Source organism: Eulemur rufifrons, chromosome 18, assembly GCF_041146395.1.
Source record: "Eulemur rufifrons isolate Redbay chromosome 18, OSU_ERuf_1, whole genome shotgun sequence".
Classification (NCBI taxonomy): domain Eukaryota; kingdom Metazoa; phylum Chordata; class Mammalia; order Primates; family Lemuridae; genus Eulemur; species Eulemur rufifrons.
In genome coordinates this window covers 32990135-33003945 of record NC_091000.1, presented here as the reverse complement: position 1 = coordinate 33003945, position 13811 = coordinate 32990135, and the positions used below count along the sequence as shown (strand labels likewise).

The 13811-nt window shown below is 37.1% G+C and overlaps 1 protein-coding gene across 2 annotated transcripts in view; it reads left to right on the top strand.

Moving 5' to 3' along the window:
* The window catches only part of TTC29 (tetratricopeptide repeat domain 29), a 180697-nt gene that overhangs the window by 33630 nt on the left and 133256 nt on the right, over positions 1–13811 (top strand). For both annotated transcript variants that reach the window (XM_069493352.1, XM_069493351.1), the window contains exon 6: positions 4727–4912. In XM_069493352.1, coding sequence (XP_069349453.1) covers positions 4727–4912 — 186 coding nt within the window. The remainder of the gene's footprint in view (positions 1–4726; positions 4913–13811) is intronic.

The following is a 13811-nucleotide window of genomic DNA, read 5'->3' as shown; positions in this document are numbered from 1 at the left end:
ATTTCCTCGCATTTATGTAGTTGACTTTGAAGGTTTTACGAAGTACTTCCTATTGATTTGAATCGGAGAATTTATCTTAGTGAATAGTAAAAAGATATGAAAAGCCTGCAATTTACAATTGCGAATAAAATTGTTCATTGTATATTTTCAATGACATCATTGCAAATAAATTCCTTTTCTTGTATTTTAAAATTTTCCAGAAAGTTAATATACATGTCAAGTATTGAAGAAAATGTTTTAACCCCCATAATAATTATATTGATATTATTGTCATAAGTATTTCTTAGTTACATATTAGGAATTGGTCATCTAAAATCAAAGAAAAAAAGAAGATCCTAAAATTTGGTTTTTTAAATTACTCTTGTCTCCAACTTTTTGGGTAAAAATACTACAGGACTCTAAAAGAAAAGTTCAGACCCTAATATGACAATGTCTATATTTCATTTCAGGCTTTTCTATGAGAAAATAGAGTGTTAACAACTTTTTGTGATGGCACCATGGAGAAAATTGATAGGGACATGGAAACAACGTGAGAGGGGTCTCTATAGTGGGGTCAACGAATATTTCCCATTAGGTTGTGACCTGACTTAAAAATATGAGATATACAAAAATGTGAGCAACAAAGCAAGTGAACCTAGAAGTGTGTATGTGTGTGGCAGGGGGTAGGAGGTGGGATAGGAGGTGGTTACTTATATTATGGAAAGTATTCAAGTGCAGGATTAACTTTAAAAAACAGTCTTTGGTAAACTTTAAAATATGACTTACAAATAATTTTTCAAGAAATTAACTATTATAAATAAAAAATGGCACCATAAAAGCCTACATGGTTGTATCAGCCCCAAATTCTAAGGTGACATTTACACTGAAAGTAGAATTAATCAAGGTAAATTCTGCCCAGTAGTCACGTTTTAAGTGGAATTTTATCATATGCACTGTTTTAAATTGAAGCTTTCATTTGAGATAGTATAAATATGAGCCAAACATATCACTTGTCATAAAGTATCAAATGTGAGCAACTTGTCATAAAAAACTTTTTAATTATACAGAACCTACACAGTCTATTTAAGGGAGAAAACATTTTAATTTATAATCTATTAAAGAGAAGTTACTATATGTGTAAGTTAAAATGTTTCTTTAATTCCAAAAATTAACAAAGTCCAACTTTATAATAACCAATGTCATACACACATTGGTAAGAGTAATAAAAGAAGTTATTTTTTTCACTGAGTAATATATCATATATTCATGATAAATAAAATCACATTTGTTAAATGGAACAAATTTATCTCTAGCTCAGAATAGCTCTTCTGTAGGGTTATCTCCTACAAAATGCTCGTGGCTTTTGCCTGGTTGAAATATGGACAATTAAAATAATTGCAAAAAATATTGAAAATATTAATACTTCAGCTGAAGGACATGTAAACATTTGTATGGTCTTTTTTCAAAAATGCATATAATCTTTTTCACATTTAGCACATGAACTTCATTGGGGAAGAATTGTGATTTGAATTAGGAATGTCCCAGAAAACGGGATATGCACATTTGCTCTTAGTAACTTGAATTAATCCTAAATCTTAAAACATGTTTCTATATGTCTAGAACACAGAAATCTGTTAATAGTGTATCAAGGTTCCATCCCATATGGTCATGGGATGGGAGACAATTATCCTGGAATAGCATATCTCTGAGCATTCTCATTGCTTCTCATTGGAAAGACCATCACTCTAGGGTCACAATGAAGTTCATTTAATCAAAGCTATGGCACTAACAATAGTCATCTCGGGTCAGTTGTGTCTCTTGAGACTTACAGAGCAGTAACCTAGAGTTATTTAAATTACTTTACAAACCATCATTTTCTGTTTTATAACAAAGGTGTGTTTAAAGTGAGCCAGTTACTTTTTTTCTGGATTATTTTTCATTTATTAAAGTGTTTCTTTGTCCCTGATACATTTCTTATATTACCCATTATTGTAAATCATTGCTGTGCCATCTGTAACATTATGATTACAGCCTTAAGCCCATGGGGCTGGAGAAGAGATGGCAATAATGGTAATGGGTAACCGAATCAATCGATAATTCAAACATTATTTACACTTGACTTTTAAATTATTGTCAAAGGTTGAGCAGCAACTTTTTTTTTCTAATAACATTTGTTTAAGATACAAAAAATATGTTCTACTCAAGCAAAGTTCCACAGGTATTTATAGATTTTATGCAAAGCAAAACAAAAAAAAATTCTGGTGAAATAGGTTTGGGAAACTAAACCAGGTGAACTAACATGGAAATTAAGCAGGTTGATTTATTGCAGGACTTATCAGAGCCTTAAACATGCTGTTGTATATTATTTAGTTCACTGAAAGAGAAAGATTAGCAAATACATTTCCCAAATTTATTTCACTATAAAATCTTCATTTTAAGGAGCATAATGAATGCTGGTCTAAATAACAAACCCACAATTAAATTGATTTTCATCTTCCAAATATTCCCACTGACAATTCAAGGAAGTGGTCTACAAGCAAGGAGAAAAGACTGCTCAAAATGTACAGGGTACAGGCTATATTGTCCAAAGATTCAAAGTTTGGATATATTGCTTTACACTTAATATTCGGAAAAAGACTCCATTTTTTTTTTTTTTTTGGTAGCAAAATGGCTTAGCTGACAAGTAGTCTTTAAATATGGAAACTTGGTAGCTTATATAACTCATTCCTAAAAAAAAAAAAAAAACTTTATGAAATATTAGGAATGTTTTTATATTAAGGTTTAATTACAGAAAAATAGAAAAATTATTTCAGGACTGCATATTTTTTTTAAAAATTCTCTATATATCTTTTATTAAAATGGAGGATATGAAATGTTTTACTTACTGGCATCTAAAAGCAATAACTCTCTAATCAGTAAATATGATCAAGAATATGAAGTATTACAAAACAGACTTTAGTGCTCTGTTCATATTAGGTAGGAGTTTGAGAATAGAAAGATAAAGCACAGAAGTGGCTTCTGGGGTGAGAGTATTTGTTTTGAATAAATAACTGGGGCTACTCTCTACTTTTCCTCTAAGCTTCATGTGAGTGCCCTTAAAAAGCAGAATGGCTTTCCAGGATCCCCAGCTCCTTTAAGGATAGGGTGACCTTTTTTGTTTTTTATTTTGTTTTCCAAGTATAAAATTTATTTTGATATAAATCTTAATTTCTCATGGAATTATAAAGAAGCACATGTAAAGGAATAACATGGGTTTTAGAAATTTATTTTGAAACATTGGAGTGACTCATTTGTAGTTCTTGAAAGCTACCTTTTGTTGTAACCAACCCGTTCTAAGCCTTTGTATTTTAATCTTATAGGTATACTAGTGGAAATATTTTTAATAATGATAATCCCTTCATGAATATATGGGTGGATTCTTCTGGTAATAGTGAACAATTAGTATCAGTGAATTCTAATAGATAATTATTATTATTATTATTATTATTATTTTGAGACAGAATCTTACTCTGTCATCCCAGGTAGAGTGCACTAGCCTCATCATAGCTCACTGAAACCTCAAACTCCTGGGCTCAAGAGATCCTCCTGCCTCAGCCTCCCAAGTAACTGGATCTACAGGCATGCACCACCATGCCAGCTAATTTTTCTAAATTTTGTAGAGACAGGTCTTGCTCTTGCTGAGGCTGGTCTTGAACTCTTGAGTTCAAGCGATCCTCCCGGCTCGGCCCCCAGAATGCTAGGATGATAGGCGTGAGCCACTGCACCCAGCTCTGATAATGATTGTTATTAAAAAATTCCTGGAACTGTAACCCAGAGGCCACCACATATTTACAACTGTTCTTTCAGGATAAATGCAAAAAGACATAAAGATTATGAATTTATTCATATTCACCATTAGAAGAGTGAAGCTTACAGGGCCGAGGCACAGTTGATTAGCACACAAACATTTTTGTTCAAGTTTACTATTACAGTAGAGTTTAAAAGACTGATTCACAATTTATTAACACACATTTTTGTGTATTTATAATATATAGGTTAAGTGTCTTTAGAAAAAAACCTACAAAATTTTAAGTAATTAACGATTATCTGAGTAATAGGGATGACTACTATTTATATATTTTCAGCAGAAAAAATATAGAAAACAGAAACATAGACATCTACTCTTTTTTAACATTGCTAGAAACTTGTATTGCTAGAAACATTGCTAGAAATAGAGCTTATATGGTTATCCTGATCATCGTTTCTTATATCAGCGCCATGACTTTTTTCCCTTTGGTGTGAAAATATCTTGGTATTTCCATATCCTTTCTTCATTTACATTCTCATTTGCCATGATTAAGAAACATTGCTTTCTCTGGAATCTCTACTTCTCAAACTTCTGACGGGAAAAGTACTCGATGATACTGCATACTCCTTTCTTCCAAAATAAAGGAGCACATTGCTGGTAGGCATTATCCTGTTCCATTTCTTATATAAAGTCTCCTATTTTACCCAAACAGTATGTCAATTTCTCACCTGTCTTAAGTTTTCTGAGAGACTTTTGTTGCTTTATTCATCTGCACATTCTTTAATTAATGTCATTATTTTAATAGTTAAAATAGATAAACTTTGCATTTAGATTTGATTTTTAAAATAATCACATTTTTAAGGAAAAATAGGAAAAAAATGTCATGATATTGGTTTGCCATTCAAAAGGATTGTCATGAGACATCTTTATATTGCAGTTTATGTTTTTCTCTCTTTGAAGGATACTTTGAAGATGTGTATAAAAACTTGTATGCTCTGGCCTGTTACTTCAATAATTCTGAAGACAAATGGGTAAGGAACCACTTCTACCAACGATGTTTTAACGTTGCTCAACTGATCAAAATTGACGGTGGGAAGAAAGAAGCCGAGGCGCATGCGCACATGGGTCTTCTCCACGAGGAAGATGGTGAGTGGGCATTCTTGCCGCGCTGCCCTGGGTGTGCTTGGGAGGATTCCGAGATCAGGCAACCAGAAAGCACGGGGGAGTCGAGAAAAAGACCTGAAATTTCAACATAATAATGTAAATTATTGAGATCAAAAAGCCAAGGCGTGTGACTTGCGGACTCAGCTTCAGTATTTCCTGCGGAGTATTTCTTGCAGAATTCCTTGCGCAAGCTCCTGCCTGAACGCTCAGACTGGAGTTCCCAGCAGCATCCTAGGGAGAGAAAGCGTCCTCCCCCACCTCTGCACACACATCCCTCAGGCCACATGCTGCACCGTTTTGAATTTTTTTTTCTTTCATGACAGCCCTCTTTGTTCATTTAACTTGATTTCTCATGTATGAAAATGTTTGGACAAAAGGAAGGGTACACTTCGTGATTTTTCCTAGTGCCCCATATACGTTACATAAAAACAACAACAACAACAAAAATCTGTATAACTCAGATACCACCGCATCGTGATTTTATAATAATCTCCGAAGGAAATGCTCTTTTAAATATACTTAGTAATGTTATCTTAAGACAAGCCAAAGTCTAAAACAACAAAATTGTCATAAATAAACTTTTATATGGTGGTTGAGCAAAGATTGCAAACAGGAATTTAAGAATTAAAATTCTTTATGGCAGGATAGAGTGTATTCAATATGCAAAGAAAATATAGGGACAATAAAAATATCTTATCATGAATAATGTTATTTTTTCCCTTAAAAAACTATCTAATTTTCCATAAACGTTTTGACTTTGGTAAACAGTTAAATTTAAAAATATTTCTTATTTTGTGGCTAGGACTGCATAGGACTTTGAAAAATAAAAGTAAAAAAAAAAAAAAACACCAGTTTTTATGCGTTAGGAAGTTGCAGTTAATGTGATTGTAACTAAAGCATGATAGGAACAGAACATGGTCAGGAACGATGACACACACAGGCAGTGCCAGAAAAACTCAGAGTGGTGAGAGGTCGTGCAGACTAGATTGGAGGAAGGCATGATGGAATCAAGAGAGATGGGTGAGGGACTTGGAAGATGGGTGGATTTTAGGCAGGTAAAGAAATAGGAATACATTCTGTGAGAGGTAATATGTCAAAACATGATGACAGGAACTGATAGGAGGGATAGCTTGGGCCAAGTACAATTCTGAACAGCCATGGGAAATCACAGTGGTAAGGTAAAATAGGGACACACCAGCATTGTGAGTTTGGACTTAAGCTGCTCTGCATTCAGGGGAAGGTAAGGAGTGTGATATAATAGTCTGTCTGTGAGTGGAGGGAAAAGAGGAAGAGGGCATGGCTAGGAAGCTGCTATATTTAACTTGGAAGAAACAGTTAAAAATTACTGTATTTAAGAGAACATATTTAAGTATTTCATCACATCACGATTTATAATATCCCAGAACAGAAGATTAGCTAAACATATTAAATATATTTAAATAAATATATTAAGCAACATCTGTGTAGGAGAGTTCTGTGTAGTCATGAAATACAGATTAGAGCAGAATTCATTCATTCACTCAACAAATATCAATTTAGAACCTAATGTCAGGGAATAAAACAGTGAATAAGACAAAGTCCCTGCCCTTGTGGAACTTATATTCTTCTGGGGAAAATAGGCCTTAACAATGAATAACTACATAACATAGCAGGAAGTAGTGGTAAGTGCTGTGATAAATAATAAAGCAGAGCAAGGGGATTGACAGTGGATACTACTTTGCATAAGGTGCTCACCTGTTAGAAGGTGAGACGTGAATGAAATGAGAGGGTGAGCTTCATGAGAATCTGAAGAAAGGGGTTCCAGAAGGAGAATGTAGTAAGTGCAAAGGCCCTGAGGCAATGCCCAAGGACCTGCAAGAAGGCCCATGTGCCTGGAGCTCAGTGAATAAGGTGGGAAGTGGAAGAAGTTAGACAAGGAGGCTTGGGAGAGAGCACGCTGGGGCTTGTAGGCCAAGGTGAGGACTTTGGATTTTATTCTAATTTATATAGGAAACCCCAAATATGTATTGATTTGAGAAAATGCTCCTGACTCATTAAGTAGAAAAATAAGACACAAAACACAATGTAAAATGTAATTATATTGTATATATAGCATACACCAACATGTTAACAGTGGTTATTTCTGAGTGTGGGGATTATAGGTGATTATAAAATTATGCAGTGAAGAGATATGACTTACTATAATAGAAGTTGTTTGTTAGAACTTATTAGCCTATTTGCAAAAGCAAATCGAACAATTGGACTGTCAATTACTGGCCCCAAAAAAGGAGTCACAGAATGAATAATAAATAATATATGAAAATAGGACTAAAGAAGTCAGGGCTACACTGATGAAAACTGAAGAGTAGCTACAGTGAGATTCAGATAGCTGTCATAGGTGTATGCTACGTTTTTCTGTTTGTCTTATTTCTGATTTTTTAAAATTTGGTTTGATTTTTTAAATTTTTTATTTTGTTAAAAAGCATAACATAAAACTTAACCATCTTAACCATTTCTAAGTGTATAGTTTAGTAGTGTTAAGTATTTTGTAGTCACATTGTTGAACAACCAATCTCCAGAACTTCTACACCTTGTACAAGTAGAACTCTGTACCCATTAAACAACAACTCCTCAATTCCCTCCCCTTCTGATTTTTAAAAATCTCTGAATGCATTTTCATTAGAGGATTTGTACATTGCTTAATTTATTTATTCTTTCATCTATTCATCCACTCATTCAACAAATACTGGAGTGCCTGCTAGCCCTGCGGTTAGTACCCATGGCAACAAGGTCACCCCTATCATTTTAGGCAGCCACACAGTGACTGAGGGCAAGGATGAGTTTGGGAAATATGATCATGCCAGGGCTTCCATGAGATAACATGGTCGGGTACTTGACTTGCTCACATTTAGATGCTGCACCCTATAGCAGGATAAAATGCACCCATATTTCATAATAAATAGATTTTAGCTATGAAAATTAAAAAAAAATATTTTAGAGATGGGGTCTTACTATGCTGTCTAGGCTGATCTCGAACTCCTATCCTCAAGCGATCTTCCTGCCTCAGACTCCCAAATAGCTGGAACTACAGTTGTGCTCCACTGCACCCAGCCGTGAAAAATTTGAAATATTTTTAAATTAGTGTGTGTTATTTTGTTTTGAAATCACTTTTTGTCAGATCTAAAATATTTTTCTCTGCTCTTGTGTAGTTACAGGCCCTAGAACCATGCTTTTATTATCTGAAGGATGAAACAACTGAGTCAGTGTTGATGAAAATTCTAGATATTGACTTTGAGTGTTTTGATGTACCTAGTGATGGCGAAAATTATCTGTAAAGCTTTTGTAATCTGGGATAGAATTTTCAAGAGAAGAGTGAAGTAACAGTATCATGAATATGTGGCTACAGTGGAGTGGGACTCACCTGGTTGTAGGGTTCCCCCTGAAGTGATGACAGTGGTGTAGCTTCCTCACGTCTGATCTGATTGGTCCAGACAAGCAAATAAATGGAGGCCCCACAGCAACAGCTAGGTGGCAGCATCCTGATTCCAGGGGTGCCTCCTTTCAGGTTAAAATAGGACATGAGGTAGCAGATGGCAACAGGCAGGTTGTCAGGGCCCAAACAAGCAGGCCGTAGTCCAGGGCAGGGCTCCAGCACCCTTAGGGAACTACAAGAGCAGAAGTCATACTCAGAGAGACTGGGCACTTGGTTGCAGTCAGGGGTCATGTTCAGCCCACTGGCTCAAACATAACCAGAGCCTCCACCAGAACTCCATGGTCAGAGTCAAGCAAGCAGACAGGATCAAGTTCCCACTGCTGGTAAAAATGGGGCCCTAGTATATAACATAGCCTGGTTCTCTTTGGCTCAAGGGCTGGCAGTCTCATTCTTCAGACCTATAGCTGGGGTAGCAGGCATGGAGCAGTCAAGTAGTCATGGACTGGCAAACACTTGGAGCAAATCAGTGGCTCTATCCTCTTTCAGAATTGTGATCTTATTTGTAAGGATCTTATCATGCAAACAGGACAGATGGGCAAGCAGCATTCACACCTCATCGGTGGAGGTTAGGAAAAAGCTCACAGACCCTGGATCAATAGGAGATGAGCCCATTCATTCTAGAGCAGCACACAGAGGTGTAGCAGGGCCAGATGTCAGAGCCTGGGAGAGAGGAGACTTTTTAAAAGATGTGAATTAGGGATGCACCAGCTCTTTCCCTGGTTTGAGCTGAGGCTGGGGCACAATAGCAAGATGATGAGTCAGAACCTTCATTTCAACCCTATCCTGCTGGGTCAGCACCGGCCTCTGCCCTAGCATGATGACGGGGCTGGGGTCCACACCTTGCCAGCTGCAGCTTTATTGGTGGGGGCAGGAGGCACGCAAACTAGCAGTGGTGTCTACTATATCAGCATTCAGTAGTTGAGGAAGCACTGGCACTTTCCTCTCTCCCCTTCCCATCAATGGTTTAGGAAGTAGCCTTCTTTTGACCAAATTAATAGACCTAAGCATTAATTAATTAGCTGGTTTCCATGGAGCCTTGCAGGAGGCCAGTCTCTTTTCTGGTGCGCTATACTGGAAGGATCAGTCGTGGACAAGTTAACCCTTCATTTCCATTCACCTTTTTGTCCGTTCCTCCCCTACCCCTTCCAATGGTGGCTTCTAAGTATCATCTCCCACTCTGGGAGCCCATTCCATTTCAAACCATTAGCTCTGAGTCTAGTTACTGACTTTCCTATGAGAGACCAGGAGGATGATTAGATGGTGACAACCCCAGGATACTGAGAATATTCACTGAAGACCAGCAGGGAAGACCATTGTAAGAAAGGTTTAGGGGCCAGGCATGGGGACTCACACCTGTAATCCCAGCACTCGGGAGGCTGAAGCAGGAGGATTGCTTGGGGCCAGGAGTTCGAGACCAACCTAAGCAACATAGCGAGACCTCATCTCTACAAATAAAAAAGGCAGGGGGTTGGGGGTAGGAAGTATACATTTTCCAGTTCACAATGCCCTCATCTGCGACTTTAACACGGGGATTGAGTAAAGTCTAACCAGGTTTTACAGCATTGATCCTAATTCTTCCAATGACTGGAGAACTTATGAAGAAGGAAAGAGTTGTCACGGTTCACCTGCTCAGTTCAGGTCCTGAAATTTATTGTTGACAGTCAGTTTTGTGAACAGATACTACTACAGATAGAGTATCTCGGTGTGGGTTGCCAGGAGGCCAGATGGCACCAGGAGCAGCGTAGTATTGTGAAGACACACTGGCATGACCACCAGCTCGCCCCTGAAGCACGCAGAATGGAGGGCAGACCCAGCAACAGATGTGTTGAGGAGGCCAGCTCTATAGAGGTCTGTTCCCTTTGCTATTTTGATCTCATAGAGAAGAGTTAGAGTTTGGAAGCCCACTTATCCCTGTCTTGCTGATGGTCAGCACCTTCCCTAATATCTCCTTCACCCATTCTTTAATGATCATGGAGAAGATATCCCTTTCTGTGGTTTGGGTTTTTTTTCTCATGAATTTTATGAGAGGCAGTGGTTCAGCTTCCTTCTAGGTAAAGTACCCTTCCCATCCAAGGCAACTCACTTCCATACCACAAAAAACAAGGAATCCTGTCTCTGACAGTGATAACCCTCTAGGTTTCCTACTACTCAGAAGTTTCCAAAGCTCATTCTTGCTAGTAGTCACTAACTCCTAAAGGCTGGCCACAGCACTACAAATAGATTCTTTCCACTCCTATTTGAGTCATTGATTTATCTCTAGTTCCCTGAGTTGCTTCTGGAAGGCCATGGTGTGTGTCTGGAACAACTGCCATGCTAGCAAGGTAAATTGGCAAGCAGCCCTCACAGCAGGCCCCCTGGAGCAGATTGCTTTGCAAGAACTCACAGAGACAGGAGCAGTATCAGGTGTGCCTGGTCTCCCATTATCCTGCTAGTGGATGCTGTGTGGTCAGGGGCCAGACTCAATAGCAATATGATGTGGCAGAGCCTTGGTGCAAGCACCATCCTACCAGTTCAGCATTCATGACTTGATGTAGCATCAGCTCCTCTTCTGCAGGATTGTCAGGGGGGAGGGAGGAAGAGATCAGGGGCTGAGGCCTTATGGTTGCAGTCATAGATATGGCATAAAAATAGCAAGATTTGCCATATAAACATTTGTAGCTTGGGGAGCACCAACCTCTCCCCATGAGAGAGAGATCAGGGCCCAAGACTTTGTAATAGGTCAGGATTGATTGCTTTAAGCACTGAGCCTAACTGGTTTCCACAGAACTTTGCTAGAGTTCACTGTCTTTTCTAAGAAGCTAGCCAACAGGGGATCAGTTCTGGACATGTTAACTCTTACCTCTTGGGTCTTTAAATTCTGAATAAGGAGTGCTGTCAACACAAAGAGATTTTGTTCAGATTATGGCCACAAAAATTCTGTCCTTTAAGAAGTAGGACAAAGATAAGACAATGAGCATAAGCTTCAAAAGGAGTTCCACCACCAAGACTAGACATTTTCAAGAACTGATCAAAGTAGAACAGAATCAATAAGTTAAAGTAAGAGAAGAACAAAATGTCAGTCCTAGAAGAACGCCTGGTAGACACTGGAATTGATTGAGGTGCTGTTCCTACCAGCTGCCCCTCAACTCTAGGTAGAAGCAGGGGGTTCCACCAGGACCACATGGCCAGTGAGTAGAACTGAGGGCAGACTGTCTACCCTGCTTGTCTTTAATAGCCAGGACTAAGTAGCTCCCTCCTAATTGAGGGATGTAGGAAATGAAAGGAAATAAAGCATTAATTCAAAGAGGATTAACCTAAGGAAAAGAACAAACCTGTCAAAATGATAACTTTAGAAAAATGCTTAGCATTTCAGAAAGACACAAGTAGAAGACAGAAATGCATGGGGGTAGAAACAGATGATTTGAGAATGACCACCAGATAAAATAAGGAAGGCTCTCAGTAGAATGTGTTGGAAGAATTAAAATACAGAGTAGAAAAAGTAAAGAGCAGAATTGGCACAGTGGAAAATTGAATTAGTGATATTGGGGACAAACTTTAATAACTATCCCAATTTCAGGGGAAAGACAGAAATGAAAACAATGAGAGAAGATGATAAATATGGAAGTTACTGAGGAAGACTGTACAATAATTGAAACAAAGACAATAATCAAAGACATTTTAATAAAGTTTTCTCAATCCCGCAAATCCCTCAAAAATCTGAATATATACATTAAAATAGCTCTTCATGCTCCAGTCAAAATTAATAAAGAGAGGTCCATAGCTAAAAATCCTTGGGAATTTTTTAAATACTCAGATAAAGACAGATTCCTACCTGCATCCAAAGAGAAAACACAGATGACCACCATTGGGACAAAAATTAGACAGGACTCAATTTTTTCCTTTGCAACAATAAATGCCACAAGATAAAAAGAAGTAAGAGTCTATGGAGCTTTAGAGGAGAGGAAAGAGAGTGAAATGCTGTAAAGTTGAAAATTAAAAGTATGCTACAGAGCTGAGTGTGAAACAACAGGAAAACATTGTTAGATATGCAAGATTCAGAAAGTACACTATGAATATAGTTTTCAAGCATATTGTATTCTGGAGACCAACAAGAGATAAGTCAAAATTAAAAATTCAAGAATAAGGAAATCCTGATATAAAAGAACTGACAGTAAACACTTAAACTAACTAAACATAAAATTAAGTTTAGAAAAAAAATGCATGTCAATAATTTTGGAAGTAGAAGATACACAGTATAAAACATAAGTATGATTTTAATTTTTCTCTTTATGATTTTCTGTATTTACCAAACATTTTGCAGTAATGTTGATCACTTCTCTATCTTATGTTAAAATTAAATTTCATCAGAGACATTTATAAATGAGCTATAAAAAACAAGTAGAAAATATGGGCAAATATTTATTCAATCTTTGATGAAAAAGATCTTTGAAACATAAAAACAACTGAAAGAAGCACAAAGGGAATGATGGGGTTTATTGAGAGATAATTATATTTTCTCTCTTCTCCAAGTGTAAAACCAATTCTGAAGAAACACAGGAATCAGACACATCATAATTGTTAAGACTGATTGGAGAACAGAGCTTAAATCTGTTCTAATCAGATTCTCTATTTTCCCCCAGAATTAATCTTAGCCACCTGGTTAGTGGCAGACTAGTCAAGCTCAGGCTCTCCTACAGGTTCAAAGCCTGTTCCTGTGAGCTTTGGCATGGAGCTCAGAGGTCATACCTCTCAAGAACTGAGTCCAGAGAAGATGAAAGTTCAGAATTTCACCAATCAGATGTGTTCTTTCTCCTCCCTTAATGAAAAATACAAAGGGAAGGGGAGAGGAAGTACCCTCATGGGAACGTGAGGCTAGGGAAATAGAATTCCCTCTATTAGAAACAAAAATTGAGAGATTTGACATGTAACTTTTTTTAAAAAAAATTGTTTATTAAAGGTTTCAAATAATTAAACAAAAACTGGGAAATAGTTGAAACAAACATGATAATGCATTAGTATCATTATTATATAAAGAACATTTACAAATTGTTGAGAAAAACCATTGACACACCAGTAGAAAATGGGTAAAGGAACTAAGAAGACAATTCAGAGAAATTCAACTGGGTAATATATATGAAAAAAGTGCCAACATTGATAATAAAAAAGCACAAATTAAAGCACTGAAGACATAACACTTTTCACCTGTAATTTTTAACAAATGTTTATTATCTCTCTACTGTGTCCAAGGCACTGGGCTAAGTGCTGGGAATACATGACTGAAAAAGATATTTATGGTGCCTTGATTCAGGGGCTTACATTTTAAAGGCAGAGGCAAGTCAGTTCTCTGATAATTACAATAATCTGAGTGAGTGTACTGGTAAGATAGGTACAGAATGTAACAAATTCAAATGTGGAGGAATCAAAGTTGTC